The 19,780-nt window shown below is 45.4% G+C and overlaps 1 protein-coding gene across 1 annotated transcript; it reads right to left on the reverse strand.

Annotated features, from left to right (window-relative positions):
- Positions 1-3,051: 3,051 nt before the first annotated feature.
- LOC124722802 (piggyBac transposable element-derived protein 2-like) lies at positions 3,052-3,886 on the reverse strand. The gene is made up of 2 exons (XM_047247933.1): positions 3,480-3,886; positions 3,052-3,412 (listed from the first exon to the last, which is right to left on the reverse strand). The coding sequence occupies exons 1-2, from the start codon at positions 3,884-3,886 to the stop codon at positions 3,052-3,054; spliced, it is 768 nt and encodes a 255-aa protein (XP_047103889.1).
- Positions 3,887-19,780: the final 15,894 nt, after the last annotated feature.

The following is a 19,780-nucleotide window of genomic DNA, read 5'->3' on the forward strand; positions in this document are numbered from 1 at the left end:
ATATGGGGCACTGAGAATGCGCGGGAAACAACTCAGTATGAACGTGACTCGCCTAAGGTGAACGTTTTCTGTGCCATTTCAGCCAATAAAGATTTTGGTCCCTTTTTCTTCGAAGGTGCTACTGTAACTGGGCTACAGTATCTGGAGATGTTAGAGAATTGGCTGTTCCCTCAGCTCGAACAAGAAGCACAATAATTCGTATTTCAGCAGGATGGAGCGCCACCACATTGGCACTTATCTGTCCGTAACTACCTGAATGTCAACTACCCGAGGCGATGGATCGGCCGCCAGGCAGCCCGTGACAGAGCACTTCATCACTGGCCTCCAAGAAGCGCTGATCTTACCCCCTGCGATTTTTTTTTTATGGGGGTATGTTAAGGATATGGTGTTTCGGCCACTTCTCCCAGCCACCATTGATGATTTGAAACGAGAAATAACAGCAGCTATCCAAACTGTTACGCCTGATATGCTACAGAGAGTGTGGAACGAGTTGGAGTATCGGGTTGATATTGCTCGAGTGTCTGGAGGGGGCCATATTGAACATCTCTGAACTCGTTTTTGAGTGAAAAAAAACCTTTTTAAATACTCTTTGTAATGATGTATAACAGAAGGTTATATTATGTTTCTTTCATTAAATACACATTTTTAAAGTTGTGGTATTCTTTTTGAATCACCCTGTACAGTTAGTTCTGGCCCAAAAAGCCATTTTAAATGTTTTTAAAGTACAACAAACAGTAGCATTTCTACTGTAATTTGTAAGCCATGATGAACAGTAGCACATAGTGTGAGTTTGCTGCCTTTTTATTTCTGTGAGACCTCGCTATGTGTGTAAACCGAAAAATGGCTTTTCGAGCTGAAACTAGTTGCTTAACTAAAAATATTTTTAGTAACTATATTATCTTAAGTTGAAAAGTATCGTTTTCATCCAGTGACATTAATAATTTTTGTGTCCTCTTTTTCACTTTTGCCATGTGGGTGTGTTCTGAGAAGGTCTATCACATGTTTGTTTCTAAGATTGGTACAGTTGTTTTCTGTCATTAGTTATTGTATGCTGCTTTTGACCACTGAGAATCAAATTTTTCAACTGTTTAATATCAGGATTTAGCAGCAAGTTTTTTTACTCAAGTGTTAAAAGGTGTTGTATCTAACAACTATTTTTCTGATCTGAAGATTGCCATGCAGGAACTCAACAAACTAGTTCTGATCTGATTCAAAGATTGCATTCATTTTGTTGGTAGAGACAGTGGGAAGCTGTCCTCTTCAGTCATCATTATCCAGAGGTGAAGCTAGTTTCCTTCAGTAGTGGCTGTCATTATTGACTTCAGTCTTCAAGAGTGTGTCTCAGAAATCATTAAATCAGCAGCAGACTGTTGGTTTATTGCATGAAGAGATTCCAAATACTGCTTTAAATTCACTTCTATCTTAAATTCAGTGCCATGTATGAATGTCTTCTTTTAAACTCCATTGCTACCTCAGTCTAACTGATGTGTGTACAAAAGGAGTGAACAAGTGGCCCGTGTAATATGCCTAGTGTGTTAACAGTGTACACCACTACACTGTCTATTTTAGAAAATGAATCACTCTGCAGCAACCCAGAATGTCTCAGAATTCCCACACTATGCAGTACAGTATCCAAAGATTGTTATTCTGTGAAAAGAAATCCATTGGTGTTAATTAGATGTGTACTGTACTCTCCATTTAATGTACAAAAGCAGTTGTCCAGTAGCAATCCATTGCAAGAGGAGGGACAATTTCCAGTTTTGTTATTTATTTTATTTACCCATTTAAATAAAGCTGACTTAGGAATTTTCCCTTATGTGGGGACCGTTTGTACTAGATCATGTGTCTATTTGGAGTTCTATATTAGTATATTTTGCTGTTCATGTCACTTCTGCATAATTTTTCATTGATTGTATTGATACTTGTTTGAATTCTGATATGTTGTGAAATTTCAAACATTTGGGAATCCCGTGATAAACTAGTACTATTAGCGTCAATTGTAGGCTTAAACTAAATTGTGCTCTTTCAAAATTTTTTAGAACAGTATGCCTATCATCCTCATTCAAAATAGTCTGTCTCTTATTTTGTTGTCCAATTATGTGAGAAATAGTTTAGTTTCAGAATTTTGAGATGCCTGCAAAACTATACTTTGTAAGTTAGTGCTACCAGTGTTTTGTATACGTAATTTACGTAGCAAATCAATGCTTTGTGGTTCACAGCTCAGCCAAAGTATACATCACCCCTGAATTTCATTGTATATCAATGCAAATAAATGTGTATTTTTGAGAATTTTCGGAAGTTACCATTGTCCTTTGCATAATCTGTGAGCAGTCGGGGTTTGTGATGTAGTTCCTGTAGCAGATTTTCTGCCAGACATTTTGTGTTACATCTGGTTTTCCCTTAACGCTCTACCGGCCAGAACTCTATTGGATCTTTTTTTTGCAAACTTTTATACATAAATATGTTACATTGAGTGATAAATTGAATAAAAAGTTGTTTTGAAAAGTTTCAGTTTATTAGAACAAAAACTACAGACGTCCCATTTTTGGGACATTGGCCAAATGCGCTATCCAAATTCACAATCCTATTCTCCATGCATAATATTGTAAGAAGCAACACAAACATTAAATAAAGAATATTTTAATATTATGGAATGTATATTCAGTATGAAATGAAGCAAAACACTTGTCATGTACACCAACATTGCACCTATCACAAATTTTTGTTGTTTTTTTCTTGCAGTAAGCACATCTCTTCTGTGTTTTACTTGGCACAAAGAAATGATTTCCTGGATCTAGTCGTACATCTGTGCTCACCCGTCCTCCCATCAATTTGCTGTCCGCCCTCGTAGCTGAGTGGTCAGCGTGACAGACTGTCAATCCTAAGGGCCCGGGTTCGATTCCCGGCTGGGTCGGAAATTTTCTCCGCTCAGGGACTGGGTGTTGTGTTGTCCTAATCATCATCATTTCATCCCCATCGACGCGCAGGTCGCCGAAGTGGCGTCAAATCGAAAGACCTGCACTAGGCGAACGGTCTACCCGACGGGAGGCCCTAGCCACACGACATTTCCATTTCCATCAATTTGCTTCCTTGTGGTCCTCTTTGTTTTGGTACTGATCCTTTTTTCTTTGATAGAAAAAACATCACTATTCTCTGTCGGACATCCAAAAGTAAGAGCTTCTCATTAGAGTTAGCAATTTGGTATGCACGCCATGTGTTTACTACGCAGATATATATCATCTGTGTGAATAATGGCCACCACCATTTCTTTGACCTTATCCTCGTCCTATAAAGTGATATCTGCTTGTCCAGTAGATATATGCCACCCATATGGGCATTGTATTCTTCAATGATATGTGGCAGTGTCACAGATATTTCCTTTTTCTTTGCCCGTGAGTATCTTTTAGTAGAACTCGAGGAATAATAGTACTGTTATTTGTCACTACACATACTGGTTTGTTGTCACTCCATTTCACAACCAGAAATTCATTCTCTTTGTCAAATATGTAGTCATAGAATCCTCGTTCCTTCCTTTTGCCATTCTTTTTGAGTCAATCAAAGGACATGCATTAGTTCGGATCTCTGTTATTGTTCCTGCAGCTTTCATTTTACTCTTTCCGAGTGTGATCAGTGTGTCAACACTGGTGAAAAAGTCGTCAAAGAAAAGCTTATAATTCGGATACTCTGATTCTGGAATCATGCTGGTTAGTTCATTTATTACCCTTGCACCTAAAGGCTCCTGTTTGTTGTCAGTCTTGCCACAGTATGGTGAAAAATTATAAAGAAAGCCATTGGAACTTGTAAGACACCAAATTTTATATCCAAATTTCATAGGCTTTCCCCTCAGAAACATTTTAGCTGAATGTTTGCCATAATAATGTACCATTATTTCATCAGTTGAGAGTTCTGAATGAAATACGCCAAATTTACCAAATTCCTATTTCAGCATTTCAAATTATAACCTCAGTTTGTACATCTTGTCGTTTCTGTCTATTTTGGAGTTGTCATTGAGATGAATGAATCTCTTTATTTCCCAAAACCTATTTCTTGACCCGGAGTTGAAGACTAAAGGAACACCGACATCAGGAACCTGTTCCCAGTACTTATTCTTGTGGGGAAGCTTATGATAACCACTCAGAAGTAGTACGCCAATAAATAATTTTAGTTCTTCTTCGGTTAGCAGAAAATTTATTCTGTTATGTTGGCAAGCATAAATTTCGCTTTGTTCAATAATAGTATCCATTAGTTTCTCAGAAAAAAAAAAAAAAAATCCTCAAACACCTGGGGCACTGTGTTACTTGCTAGACATTCCGCATCATAATGTTTGTTGCTCTTCCCTGGTTCACTATTGTTTGTGTACATTGGTTGACATTTATACCACTTACATATATATTTTTTTGTAGATAACATACCACTTTCTCCTCCACCTCCCAATGCTTTCCTTCTTTTGGCTTCTGGATGTACAACTGTAGCATTAACTTCATCTCAGCTGGTTGTGAGCTCTAAAGTACCGGCGTCATCTTGTACAACAGTACATTTTCGTCAGTGTCTTCTTCATCTGTTATTACATCTGCATCGGGTGGAATAATCGCCAATTCTATATATCATCTTCATCGTCACTCTCTTGATGGTTCTCTAGTTCTGCTAGAATTTCTTCAAATATAAGTTCACACGGCATATATATATATATATATATATATATATATATATATATATGAAAGTGCTGGCAGGTCAACAGACACACAAACATACACACGAAATTCAAGCTTTCGCAACAAACTGTTGCCTCATCAGGAAAGAGGGAAGGAGAGGGAAAGACGAAAGGATGTGGGTTTTAAGGGAGAGGGTAAGGAGTCATTCCAATCCCGGGAGTGGAAAGACTTACCTTAGGGGGAAAAAAGAACAGGTATACACTTGCACACACACCCATATCCAACCACACATACACAGACACAAGCACATTTCTAAAGGCAAAGAGATTCGGCAGAGATGTCAGTCGAGGCAGAAGTACAGAGGGAAAAATGATGTTGAAAGACAGGTGAGGTACGAGTGGCGGCAACTTGAAATTAGCGGAGGTTGAGGCCTGGCGGATAACGAGAAGAGAGGATATACTGAAGGGCAAGTTCCTATCTCCGGAGTTCTGACAGGTTGGTGTTAGTGGGAAGTATCCAGATAACCCGGACGGTGTAACACTGTGCCAAGATGTGCTGGCCGTGCACCAAGGCATGTTTAGCCACAGGGTGATCCTCATTACCAACAATCACTGTCTGCCTGTGTCCATTTCCACCATGCGGGTTCAGGGGTTAGAATAGGCCCGCGGTATTCCTGCCTGTCGTAAGAGGCGACTAAAAGGAGTCTCAACTGTTTCGGCCTTTAATGTGATGGTCCCCATTAGGGTTTGACCTCCATTTTTCCAAATTCAACAGAAGTAAGGCCTTTTGGGGAAGGACCCCTTACATGGTGCACCATCAGTCCTCTGTGCCCTAAGACCTTGGCACTCTTTATCGTCTGGGTGTCGTAACTGCACCCTCCATCCCTCATTTTGGGCATACACACCTGATGGATTGTGTAAGTTACGCCCTTAGTGCATCATAATCTGCACCCACGATCACTATGGACTACCCATGGCACCCAAAATCCAGCACGGTAGCCAGCCCGTTGTGGTGGGGTCGTCATGTACCCTCTAGGTTGTAGCCCCCTGACAACACAGGGATCTTACTGCCGATGCCTGCGCTGCCGCCTCCCCACGTAAGCCAAGGAGTAGATGCCCGTCTCTCCGGGGCATCAGGACTCCCGGCAACGGCCATCCTGCTAGGTGGCCTTTGCTGTGGCTGGATGGCACCCGTGGGGAGAGCCCCTGGTCGGAGTGGGTGGCATCGGGGCGGATACCCCGCAATGAAGTGGGTACAATCTCCATCCGGTGGTCGCACGACCACCAACGTCTCTAAGCGCGGTAAAATAGACTTTAATGCTGTGGCATATAACCCCAAATCGTTCCCTTCCCTAGCCACGCCCTGGGAGGGACGCAGGGCTGCGGACAGACAGGAGCCATATTCACCGCGATATCTTGTGTGCAGCAGAACTGATGGGGATTCATTTTTGGGGACTAAGCCTCTGTTCTTTGTGACCCATCTTGAAGATAAGTTCGGGGAAGTGGCCTCTCTTTCCAAAATGCAGAGCGGGGCCATTTTGATACAAGCACCTTCCTCTGCACAGTCAAGGGCGTTGCTCGCCTGTGAGAAGCTTGGTGACATACCTGTTAACGTCACTCCCCATAAGTCACTAAATTTGGTCCAGGGGATTATCTTTCATAAAGATCTTCTGCTACCGTCTGATGACGAGCTACGGGAGAACCTGGCACGACGAGGTGCACACTTCGTTCGTCGTGTCTTTAGGGGACCCAAGGATAATAGGATCGCTACCGGTGCTTTCATCCTGGCCTTCGAGGGCGACTGCTTGCCTGAGAAGGTCAAGGTCATGATCTACCGGTGCGATTTCAAGCCCTATGTCCCGCCCCCTATGCGATGCTTCCAGTGCTGGAAATTCGGACACGTGTCCTCCAGATGCACTGCCAGCCCCACGTGTCGTGATTGTGGACGACCTTCGCATCCAAATGCTCCGTGTGCTCCACCTCCCACCTGCGTTAACTGTGGGGAGCATCATTCTCCCTGCTCGCCAGACTGTGCAGCCTACCAACGAGAGCGGAAGATACAAGAAATTAAGACCCTGGACCGTTTAACTTACCAAGAGGCGAGGAAGAAATTAGAATGGCTCAACCCCACACCTATGTTGAAGAGTTATGCTGCTGTAACACTGCAGCCACCAGTTCCTGCAAAGACTCCTTTCACAGTTGGCCCACCGAACAGTCACGTTTCGCCTGCCCCACCACCGGTGGGGGCCACTCTCTCTTCCACTGCTCCCAAAACACCCAGTTTGGGAGCAGTGCACCCCAAGCAACCGGGGACGTCGGTCCCCACCTCTCAGCCGGAGTGGCGACAGCCCTCTCCGGCTCCTCAGCCGGGGAAGCGACAGCTCTCTCTGGCTGCTCAGCCGGAGACGCAACAGCCTCCTCCGGCCTCACTTGTTCGGAAGGGATCCCTTGGGGGAGTCCCTTCCATGGACTTCCCCAGTGTCTCACAAGACACTAGCCAGTGGCTGAAGAAGCCACCAGCTGCTGGTCGAAGGGCTTCATGCTCTTCCTCTGTTCCTGATAATGCGTCAGGAAAGCCCTCCCAGCATGCCAACCCTCCTCCCAAAGACAAGAGAGAGAAGAGGAAGCTCTCCAAGAAGGATAAGGACCCAGTGGTTCCCGCACCAACGCTTCCTGTCAGCTTAGCCTCTGAGGATGAGGTCGAGCTCTTTGCGTCCCCTGATGACCATGGGTCTCGCCGTCTCCTCAGAAACGATGGCCGTAGCGACGTCCGTCACTCAGTCGGTGGCAGCATGTGACCCTGCCCAGTAATTTGCATTTTCGGTGCCTGAATGCCTCTACAGGACACACTTTGTACAATCCTCCAGTGGAATTGTGGTGGTTATTTTAGCCATCTACCTGAGCTACGTCAGCTTGTAAGCGTGACACCTGCTTTATGCATTGCTCTCCAGGAAACCTGGTTCCCGGCAATGCGGACCCCTGTCCTCTGTGGATACGGGGGTTATTACTGCAACCGTAGCACTTACAATAGTGTGTCAGGTGGAGCCTGCGTGTATGTCCTTACCTCTGTATATAGTGCTCCTGTGCCCCTTCAAACATCTTTGGAAGCTGTGGCTGTCCGCATAAGGACTACCCAGGACATAACCGTCTGCAGTGTCTATCTCCCTCCAGGTGGTACAGTCTCTCTGACCGAATTGGCTGCACTTGTCGCCCAACTTTCCACGCCTTTTCTTCTCCTTGGGGATTTTAACGCCCACAATCCCCTGTGGGGTGGATCGAAGATTACTGGCCGAGGCAGAGATGTCGAGAATCTCATCTCCCAACTCGACCTCTGCCTCTTAAACACTGGTGCTGCCACGCATTTCAGTGTGGCGCATGGCACGTTCTAGGCCATAGATCTGTCGTTGGGCAGCCCAGGGCTTGTACCATCGGTCCACTGGAGAGTCCATGACGACTTTTTTGTGGTAGTGACCATTTTCCCATCTTCCTTTCACTATCCCAGTGTCGATCCCATGAATGCCTGCCTAGATGGGCATTTAGCAAGGCAAACTGGGAAACATTCTCTGCTGCCACTGTTGCATCTCTCCCCCACGGTACCATCGATGTGGCGGTTGAGACACTGACTGCAGCGATTGTTTCCGCTGCGGAACGTACCATTCCTCGTTTGTTAGGGTGCCCCCGGCGAAAGGCAGTGCCTTGGTGTTCTCTGGAGGTCGCTGAAGCCATTAAAGAACGTCGGCGGGCTCTTCAGCGACATAAGCGGCACCCGTCTTTGGAGAACCTCATTTTCTTCAAACGTCTCCGTGCTCAGGCACGGCGGCTCATCAAGAGGCGGAAACAGGAGTGCTGGGAGAGGTACGTTTCCACCATTGGTTCCCGTACTTCACCCTCCCAGGTGTGGATGAAGATTCGGTGCACCTTTGGAGTGCAGCACTCTACAGGTGTCCCAGGGCTTACCATCAACGGGGCGGTATCCACCGATGCTGATGCAATCGCCGAGCATTTCGCACAGCACTATGTTCGGGCCTCTGCGTCGGGGAATTACCCGCCTGCGTTTCACGTGCTTAAACGCCGGGAGGAAGGCAAACGGCTTTCTTTTGCTTCTCGCCACCCTGAGACGTATAACGCCCCATTTAGTTTGTGGGAACTCCAAAGTGCCCTGGCACAGTGCCCCGATACAGCCTCTGGGCCAGATGGCGTCAACAATCAGATGCTCAAACACCTGTCCCCGGACTGTCAGCGATGTGTTCTTGTCATCTTCAACCGCATATGGAGCGATGGTGTCTTTCCGTCGCAGTGGCGAGAAAGTACCATCATTCCGGTGCTGAAGCCTGGTAAGGACCCGCTTACTGTGGATAGCTATCGGCCCATCAGCTTGACAAATACTCTGTGCAAGCTACTGGAACGTATGGTGAGTCGACGGCTGTGTTGGCTGCTCGAGTCTCGGGTCTTCTGGCTCAGTGCCAGAGCGGCTTCCGTCAGGGCCGTTCCACCGCCAATACTTTGGTCTTTCTTGAGTCTGCAATCCGCACTGCTATTTCCAGGCGCCAACACCTTGTCTCCAGAACATATGACACGACGTGGCGGCACCATATACTCGCCACGTTGCACGGGTGGGGTCTCCGGGGCTCTCTCCCCATTTTTATTCAGAATTTATTATCTGTTCGGACATTCCGCGTTTTAATTGGCACATCCCATAGTTCACTTCATATCCAGGAGAACGGCGTTCCACAGGGCTCAGTATTGAGCGTGCCCCTTTTCCTTGTGGCCATTAATGGCCTTGCAGCAGCAGTAGGGTCGTCTGTCTCACCCACGTTATATGCTGATGATTTCTGCATCTTGTTCAGCTCCTCCACCATTAGTGTTGCAGAACGTAGGTTGCAGGGAGCCATACGCAAGGTGCAGGCATGGGCCCTAGCTCATGGGTTTCAATTTTCTCCTGCGAAGACTTGTTTTATGCACTTTTGTTGGTGTCGAACTGTCCATCCCCACCCTGAGCTCTATCTTCAGGATGCCATGCTCAGGGTTGTTGACACTTACCATTTTCTGGGATTGCTGTTTGATGCCCGGCTTACTTGGCTTCCACATATTCGTCAGCTCAAGCGTCAGTGCTGGCAGCATCTGAATGCCCTTCGCTGCCTCAGCAACACAACTTGGGGTGCCGATCGTAATACGCTGCTGCAGCTCTACAAAGCCCTTGTGCTGTCCCGGCTTGATTATGGGAGTGTGGCGTATGGCTCAGCGTCGCCCTCAGTGTTGCAACTGCTGGACCCCGTTCACCACTGTGGGGTTCGACAGGCGACAGGAGCATTCCGCACCAGCCCTGTGGACAGCATACTTGTGGAGGCAGGTGTCCCTCCACTGCGATTGAGGCGCCAACATTTACTGGTCTCTTATGCTGCCCATGTTTTTAGCTTGCCCGGGCATCCAAACTATCGTCTCCTGTTCCCGCAATCGGTTGTCAATCTTCCTGAACATCGGCCCCGGTCAGGTTGTACGATCGCGGTCCGCGTCAAAGAGCTTCTCTCCGGGCTTAGGGTTTTTACAGTTCCACCTCCTTTCCGGGCCACTTTGCGGACACCCCCATGGTGTGTTCCTCGCCCTTGCCTTCGGCTCGACTTGGCACAGGGCCCAAAGGACTCCGTCCCTCCAGAGGCCTTCCGCCGCCGTTTTTATTCCATCTTGGCCACGTATCAGGGCTCTGGCGTTGTATACACTGATGGTTCGATGGTTGCTGGTCGTGTCGGATATGCGCTTACTCTAGGGGACCATTCTGAACAACGTTCCTTGCTGGATGGCTGCAGCGTTTACACAGCTGAGCTGGTCGCCATCTTTTGTGCCCTAGAGTATATCCGCTCCTGCTCAGGTGAGTCCTTCGTTATCTGTAGCAATTCCCTGAGCAGTTTACGAGCTCTCGACCAGTATTTCCCTCGTTTTCGTCTGGTGATGGCTGTCCATGAGTCCCTGCATACTCTCGCATGTAGCGGCCGCTCTGTGGTCTTTGTGTGGACCCCAGGCCATGTTGGGATCCCCGGCAATGAGAATGTTGACCGCCTGGCGAAAGAGGCCACCAGTAAACCACCTCTGGAGATTGGCCTCCCGGCGACTGATTTGCGGGCACTATTACGCCGCAAAGTTTTCGATTTCTGGGACACTGAATGGCGCAACCTGCCCGTGCCAAACAAACTCCGTCGTATCAAGGAGACGACGACTGTTTGGCGGTCATCCCTGCGAGCCACCCACAGGGACTCAGTCGTCGTTTGTCGGCTCCGCATTGGCCACACCCGACTGACGCACAGTTATTTACTGTGTCGTGAGGATCCACCTCTTTGTCGTTGTGGGGCGTCCTTGACGGTGGTCCATATTCTGTTGGAGTGCACCCTTTTAACTGTGCTCAGGCAGACTTTTGCGCTGCCTGATAGGCTCCCTGCGCTTTTAACTGACGACTCTGCCATAGCGGACTTAGTTTTGCGTTTTATTCAGGCAGGGGGATTTCATCGCTTAATATAAATGCGTGTGTTTTATTTGTTGATTTTGGCCTTTGGCCTACGGTTTTAAACTCAGTTTTTAATGTGTTTTCGGTGGTTGACTTTTCCTTTTTTTTGTTCCTATGGTCGGCTGACCACCGTCGCACTCCGTGTGATTTTATTTTGTTTTGTCTGGTCCTTGTCTACGTTTCTTTTGTTCTGTGTCATCTGTCTCCTGTTCTGTTGAACATTTTTTAATCTCTGTGGGTATTTTTAGTATTTTGGAAAAAGGGACCGATGACCTCTGCAGTTTGGTCCCTTTCATCCTTAAACCAACCAACCTGTGTCCATTCATGCGAATGGACAGTTTCGTTGGTAAATCACGTGGGTGCTTTCACACGTGGCTCTGCCTTTGATCGTGTACACCTTCCGGGGTACAGGACTGGAGGAGGTGGTTGTGGGAGGGTGCATGGGACAGGTTTTACACCGGGTGCGGTTACAAGGGTAGGAGCCAGAGGGTAGGGAAGGTGGTTTGGGGATTTCATAGGGATGAACTAAGAGGTTACGAAGGTTAGGTGGACGGCGGAAAGACACGCTTGGTGGAGTGGGGAGGATTTCATGAAGGATGGATCTCATTTCAGGGCGGGATTTGAGGAAGTCGTATCCCTGCTGGAGAGCCACATTCAGAGTCTGATCCAGTCCTGGAAAGTATCCTGTTACAAGTGGGGCACTTTTGTGGTTCTTCTGTGGGAGGTTCTGGGTTTGAGGGGATGAGGAAGTGGCTCTGGTTATTTGCTTCTGTACCAGATCGGGAGGGTAGTTGCGGGATGCGAAAGCTGTTTTCAGGTTGTTGGTGTAATGGTTCAGGGATTCAGGACTGGAGCAGATTCATTTGCCACGAAGACCTAGGCTGTAGGGAAGGGACCGTTCGATGTGGAATGGGTGGCAGCTGTCATAATGGAGGTACTGTTGCTTGTTGGTGGGTTTGATGTGGACGGACGTGTGAAGCTGGCCATTGGACAGATGGAGGTCAATGTCAAGGAAAGTGGCATGGGATTTGGAGTAGGACCAGGTGAATCTGATGAAACCAAAGGAGTTGAGGTTGGAGAGGAAATTCTGTAGTTCTTCACTGTGAGTCCAGATCATGAAGATGTCATCAATAAATCTGTACCAAACTTTGGGTTGGCAGGCCTGGGTAACCAAGAAGGCTTCCTCTAAGCGACCCATGAATAGGTTAGCGTACAAGGGGGCCATCCTGGTACCCATGGCTGTTCCCTTTAATTGTTGGTGTGTCTGGCCTTCAAAAGTGAAGAAGTTGTGTCAGGTTGAAGCTGGCTAAGGTAATGAGGAAAGAGGTTTTAGGTAGGACGGCAGGTGATGGGCGTGAAAGGAAGTGCTCCATCGCAGCGAGGCCCTGGACGTGCGGAATATTTGTGTATAAGGAAGTGGCATCAATGGTTACAAGGATCATCCCAGCCACCCCATTGTAGCTGGTTACCAAGACCCCACAGAACATATCTCTGCATACGTAGATCAACACCTTCAACCCATTACATGCAGTCTCCCATCCTTCATCAAAGACATCAACCACTTTCTCGAACGCATGGAATCCTTACCCAATCTGTTACCCCTGGAAACCATCCTTGTAACCATTGACGCCACTTCCTTATACACAAATATCCCGCACGTCCAGGGCCGCAATGCGATGGAGCACTTCATTTCACGCCGATCACCTGCCGCCCTACCTAAAACCTCTTTCCTCATTACCTTAGCCAGCTTCATCCTGACTCACAACTTCTTCACTTTTGAAGGCCAGACATACTAACAATTAAAGGGAACAGCCATGGGTACCAGGATGGCCCCCCTGTACGCTAACCTGTTCATGGGTCGCTTAGAGGAAGCCTTCTTGGTTACCCAGGCCTGCCAACCCAAAGTTTGGTACAGATTTATTGATGACATCTTCATGATCTGGACTCTCAGTGAAGAACTACAGAATTTCCTCTCCAACCTCAACTCCTTTGGTTCCATCAGATTCACCTGGTCCTACTCCAAATCCCATGCCACTTTCCTTGATGTTGACCTCCATCTGTCCAATGGCCAGCTTCACACGTCAGTCCACATCAAACCCACCAACAAGCAACAGTACCTCCATTATGACAGCTGCCACCCATTCCACATCAAACGGTCCCTTCCCTACAGCCTAGGTCTTCGTGGCAAACGAATCTGCTCCAGTCCGGAATCCCTGAACCATTACACCAACAACCTGAAAACAGCTTTCGCATCCCGCAATACCCTCCCGACCTGGTACAGAAGCAAATAACCAGAGCCACTTCCTCATCCCCTCAAACCCAGAACCTCCCACAGAAGAACCACAAAAGTGCCCCACTTGTAACAGGATACTTTCCAGGACTGGATCAGACTCTGAATGTGGCTCTCCAGCAGGGATACGACTTCCTCAAATCCCGCCCTGAAATGAGATCCATCCTTCATGAAATCCTCCCCACTCCACCAAGAGTGTCTTTCCGCCGTCCACCTAACCTTCGTAACCTCTTAGTTCCCTATGAAATCCCCAAACCACCTTCCCTACCCTCTGGCTCCTACCCTTGTAACAGCCCCCGGTGTAAAACCTGTCCCATGCACCCTCCTACCACCACCTACTCCAGTCCTGTAACCCGAAGGTGTACATGATCAAAGGCAGAGCCACGTGTGAAGGCACCCACGTGATTTACCAACTGACCTGCCTACACTGTGAAGCTTTCTATGTGGGAATGACCAGCAACAAACTGTCCATTCGCATGAATGGACACAGGCAGACAGTGTTTGTTGGTAATGAGGATCACCCTGTGGCTAAACATGCCTTGGTGCACGGCCAGCACATCTTGGCACAGTGTTACACCCTCCGGGTTATCTGGATACTTCCCACTAACACGAACCTGACAGAACACCGGAGATGGGAACTTGCCCTTCAGTATATCCTCTCTTCTCGTTATCCACCAGGCCTCAACCTCTGCTAATTTCAAGTTGCCGCTGCTCATAGCTCACCTGTCATTCAACAACATCTTTGCCGCTGTACTTCTGCCTCGACTGACATCTCTGCCGAATCTCTTTGCCTTTACAAATGTGCTTGTGTCTGTGTATGTGTGGTTGGATATGGGTGTTTGTGCAAGTGTATACCTGTTCTTTTTCCCCCCTAAGGTAAGTCAAGAGGATGTCGTTATCAGGAGAAAGAAAACTGGCGTTCTACGGATCGGAGCATGGAATGTCAGATCCCTTAATCGGGCAGGTAGGTTAGAAAATTTAAAAAGGGAAATGGATAGGTTGAAGTTAGATATAGTGGGAATTAGTGAAGTTCGGTGGCAGGAGGAACAAGACTTCTGGTCAGGTGACTACAGGGTTATAAATACAAAATCAAATAGGGGTAATGCAGGAGTAGGTTTAATAATGAATAGGAAAATAGGAATGCGGGTATGCTACTACAAACAGCATAGTGAACGCATTATTGTGGCCAAGATAGATACGAAGCCCACGCCTACTACAGTAGTACAAGTTTACATGCCAACTAGCTCTCCAGCTGACGAAGAAATTGAAGAAATGTATGATGAAATAAAAGAAATTATTCAGATTGTGAAGGGAGACGAAAATTTAATAGTAATGGGTGACTGGAATTCGAGTGTAGGAAAAGGGAGAGAAGGAAACATAGTAGGTGAATATGGATTGGGGGACAGAAATGAAAGAGGAAGCCGCCTGGTCGAATTTTGCACAGAGCACAACATAATCATAACTAACACTTGGTTTAAGAATCATGAAAGAGGGTTGTATACATGGAAGAACCCTGGAGATACTAAAAGGTATCAGATAGATTATATAATGGTAAGACAGAGATTTAGGAACCAGGTTTTAAATTGTAAGACATTTCCAGGGGCAGATGTGGACTCTGACCACAATCTATTGGTTATGACCTGTAGATTAAAACTGAAGAAACTGCAAAAAGGTGGGAATTTAAGGAGATGGGACCTGGATAAACTAAAAGAACCAGAGGTTGTACAGAGATTCAGGGAGAGCATAAGGGAGCAATTGACAGGAATGGGGGAAACAAATACAGTAGAAGAAGAATGGGTAGCTTTGAGGGATGAAGTAGTGAAGGCAGCAGAGGATCAAGTAGGTAAAAAGACGAGGGCTAGTAGAAATCCTTGGGTAACAGAAGAAATATTGAATTTAATAGATGAAAGGAGAAAATATAAAAATGCAGTAAGTGAAACAGGCAAAAAGGAATACAAAGTCTCAAAAATGAGATCGACAGGAAGTGCAAAATAGCTAAGCAGGGATGGCTAGAGGACAAATGTAAGGATGTAGAGGCCTATCTCACTAGGGGTAAGATAGATACCGCCTACAGGAAAATTAAAGAGACCTTTGGAGATAAGAGAACGACTTGTATGAATATCAAGAGCTCAGATGGAAACCCAGTTCTAAGCAAAGAAGGGAAAGCAGAAAGGTGGAAGGAGTATATAGAGGGTCTATACAAGGGCGATGTACTTGAGGACAATATTATGGAAATGGAAGAGGATGTAGATGAAGATGAAATGGGAGATATGATACTGCGTGAAGAGTTTGATAGAGCACTGAAAGACCTGAGTCGAAACAAGGCCCCCGGAGTAGACAATATTCCATTGGAACTACTGACGGCCGTGGGAGAGCCAGTCCTGACAAAACTCTACCATCTGGTGAGCAAGGTGTATGAAACAGGCGAAATACCCTCAGACTTCAAGAAGAATATAATAATTCCAATCCCAAAGAAAGCAGGTGTTGACAGGTGTGAAAATTACCGAACTATCAGCTTAATAAGTCACAGCTGCAAAATACTAACACGAATTCTTTACAGACGAATGGAAAAACTAGTAGAAGCCAACCTCGGGGAAGATCAGTTTGGATTCCGTAGAAACACTGGAACACGTGAGGCAATACTGACCTTACGACTTATCTTAGAAGAAAGATTAAGGAAAGGCAAACCTACGTTTCTAGCATTTGTAGACTTAGAGAAAGCTTTTGACAATGTTGATTGGAATACTCTCTTTCAAACTCTAAAGGTGGCAGGGGTAAAATACAGGGAGCGAAAGGCTATTTACAATTTGTACAGAAACCAGATGGCAGTTATAAGAGTCGAGGGACATGAAAGGGAAGAAGTGGTTGGGAAGGGAGTAAGACAGGGTTGTAGCCTGTCCCCAATGTTGTTCAATCTGTATATTGAGCAAGCAGTAAAGGAAACAAAAGAAAAATTTGGAGTAGGTATTAAAATTCATGGAGAAGAAATAAAAACTTTGAGGTTCGCCGATGACATTGTAATTCTGTCAGAGACAGCAAAGGACTTGGAAGAGCAGTTGAATGGAATGGACAGTGTCTTGAAAGGAGGATATAAGATGAACATCAACAAAAGCAAAACAAGGATAATGGAATGTAGTCTAATTAAGTCGGGTGATGCTGAGGGAATTAGATTAGGAAATGAGGCACTTAAAGTAGTAAAGGAGTTTTGCTATTTGGGGAGCAAAATAACTGATGATGGTCGAAGTAGAGAGGATATAAAATGTAGGCTGGCAATGGCAAGGAAAGCGTTTCTGAAGAAGAGAAATTTGTAACATCCAGTATTGATTTAAGTGTCAGGAAGTCATTTCTGAAAGTATTCGTATGGAGTGTAGCCATGTATGGAAGTGAAACATGGACGATAAATAGTTTGGACAAGAAGAGAATAGAAGCTTTCGAAATGTGGTGCTACAGAAGAATGCTGAAGATTAGATGGGTAGATCACATAACTAATGAGGAAGTATTGAATAGGATTGGGGAGAAAAGAAGTTTGTGGCACAACTTGACCAGAAGAAGGGATCGGTTGGTAGGACATGTTCTGAGGCATCAAGGGATCACCAATTTAGTATTAGAGGGCAGCGTGGAGGGTAAAAATCGTAGAGGGAGACAAAGAGATGAATACACTAAGCAGATTCAGAAGGATGTAGGTTGCAGTAGGTACTGGGAGATGAAAAAGCTTGCACAGGATAGAGTAGCATGGAGAGCTGCATCAAACCAGTCTCAGGACTGAAGACCACAACAACAACAAGGTAAGTCTTTCCGCTCCCGGGATTGGAATGATTCCTTACCCTCTCCCTTAAAACCCACATCCTTTCGTCTTTCCCTCTTTCCTGATGAAGCAACCGTTGGTTGCGAAAGCTAGAATTTTGTGTGTATGTTTGTGTTTGTTTGTGTGTCTATCGACCTGCCAGCACTTTCGTATGGTAAGTCACATCATTTTTGTTTTTAGATATATTTTCCTGCGTGGAATGTTTCCCTCTTATTATGCGTTCAGTTAACTAAGTAGAAATCAGTAATATCTTATCTCAGTGAGGAACTTGAAACTTTCAGCACAGGTCAGGAGCATGTAGAGGTGCTCTTCCTCTACTTGAAAAGAACAGTTGACCATGCACTGAGTAGATAGGTTCCTAGTAGAACAGTTCATAATGGGATGGAACCTCCGTGGTATACAGTCACTGTAAAGAAAACTTCTAAAGGAACATAGATTACTGCATAATAGGTGTAAAACAAAGTGTAGGATAATAGATTGAGAGACGCTGGATGAAACATGTTTGGCTGTCAAGAGAGCAATGCATGAAGCCTTCAATGACTACTGTAGCAGAATATTGTCAAATAACATTTCACAAAATCCAAATAAATTCTGGTTGTATGTAAGGGCTGTTAGTGGCACAAAAGTTAGTGTCCAGTCGAACTCGATTTTCAAATGTTCCTTTGCAAATAAAAACCCAGAACTGCCCCAATTCAATCCTCGTACACTGAAAAAATGAACGAAATAGGTATTAGTGTCAGTTGTGTTGAGAAACAGTTGAAATCATTAAACAAAGCTCCAGACCCCGATGGAATCGCAGTCAGATTCAATATTGAATTTGTGGCTGAGTTATCCTCTCTTCTCACTGTAATCTATCCAAAAAACCTTACCCAGTTTTTGGAAAAAGTTACAGATCACACCTGTCTGCAAGAAGGGTTGTAGGAGTGACAAAACTACCATCCAGTAGCCTTGACATCGATTTGTTGTAGATTCTTAGAAAATATTTTGAGCTCAAACATAATGAAGTATCTCCAACGGAACTACCTTCTCAATATCAACCAGCATGGTTTTCAAAAACATAGATGATATGAAATCCAACTCTCACTTTTCTCACATAACTTGCTGAAAGCGTTGGATCAAGGCAACAGGTAGATAGTGTTTCTTGATTTCCTAACAGTATTTGATTCTGTTCCACACTTACACTGTCTGTGAAAAGTATGGTCATATGGTGTATCAAGTGAAATTCGTGACTGGATTGAGGACTTTTTGATAGGAAGGACACAGCATGTTACCTTGGACGGAGAGTCATCATCAGATGTAGAAGTAACTTCAGGTGTGCCCCAGGGAAGTGTGTTGGGGCCCTTGCAGTTCTTGTCCATTAATGACCTTGCTGTAAATCAGGATTTTTGCAGATGATGCAGTTATCTGTAATGAAGTGCTATTTCATAGAAGCTGCATATATATATTCAGTCAGATCTTGATGAGATTTCAACATGGTGCAGTGATTGGCAACTTGCTCTGAATGTTTAGAAATGTATAAACTTAGTATCCTGTGACTATAATATTGGTGAGTCACTGTCGGAATCTGCCAACTCGCACAAATACCTGTGTGTAACACTTTGTAGGAATATGAAATGGCATGATCACATAGGTTCAGTTGTGGGTAAAGCAGGTTGTAGACTTTGGTTTATTGGTATAATAATGGGGAAGTGCAATCAGTCTGCTAAAGAGATGCTTACAAGTCATTTGTGTGACCCCCCCCCTAGACTATTCCTAAAGTGTGTGGGACTTGTACCAGATAAGACTAGCAGGAGACATTGAATGTATACAAAGAAAGGCAGCATGGTCACAGGTTTGCTTAATCCATGGGAGAGTGTCACAGAGATACTGAAGGAACTGAAATGGCAGACTGTTGAAGGCAGTTGTAAACTATCCCAAGAAAGTGTATTAGCAAAGTTTCAAGAACTGTCTTTAAATGATTACTCTAGGGATATACTACAACCCCCCCCATATTTTGCTCTCACAGAGGTCGTGAAGATAAGATTAGAATGATTACTGCTCACACAGAGGCATTCAGACAAATTCAGACAATCATTCTTCCACGCTCCATACATGAATGAAACAGCAAGAAACCCTGATAACTGGTACAATGGGACTTACCCTGTACCATGCACCTCCTGGTGGATTGCAGATTATAAACGTAGATGTAAACTGACAGTCTCTTACATGTGCATGAGGGAAACATCTAATCACCTTTATTTTACCAAGACAAAAATTATGATTTACTAAAGTTTCAAACCTTGACAGGAAATAATGGATTAGGCTGTCCATAAATTATAAACTAACATTATTGTGATGATGGAAAATCTCATATAAAGACGTGAAACAAATACTAACAAAGAGATAGAGGGGCTGGCCAGTACATCCAATAGATACACAAAACATAACAGAAAATTTACGTATCCTAGCTTTTGGAACTTTGTTCCTTCATCAGGGAGGAGAGAGGGGAAAGAAGGGGAAGAAGAGAAAGTGGATTCAGTTACTCACAACCCAGGTTAT

Source organism: Schistocerca piceifrons, chromosome X, assembly GCF_021461385.2.
Source record: "Schistocerca piceifrons isolate TAMUIC-IGC-003096 chromosome X, iqSchPice1.1, whole genome shotgun sequence".
In the NCBI taxonomy this organism is placed as follows: domain Eukaryota; kingdom Metazoa; phylum Arthropoda; class Insecta; order Orthoptera; family Acrididae; genus Schistocerca; species Schistocerca piceifrons.

Bases quoted from the DNA above. Each gene is read 5' to 3' on its own strand.
- LOC124722802 (XM_047247933.1), bottom strand. From the start codon at position 3,886: ATGGTACATTATTATGGCAAACATTCAGCTAAAATGTTTCTGAGGGGA. The intron at 3,413-3,479 runs GTTGTGAAATGG...TTATTCCTCGAG, and splicing joins ACAAAGAGAATGAATTTCTG to TTCTACTAAAAGATACTCAC.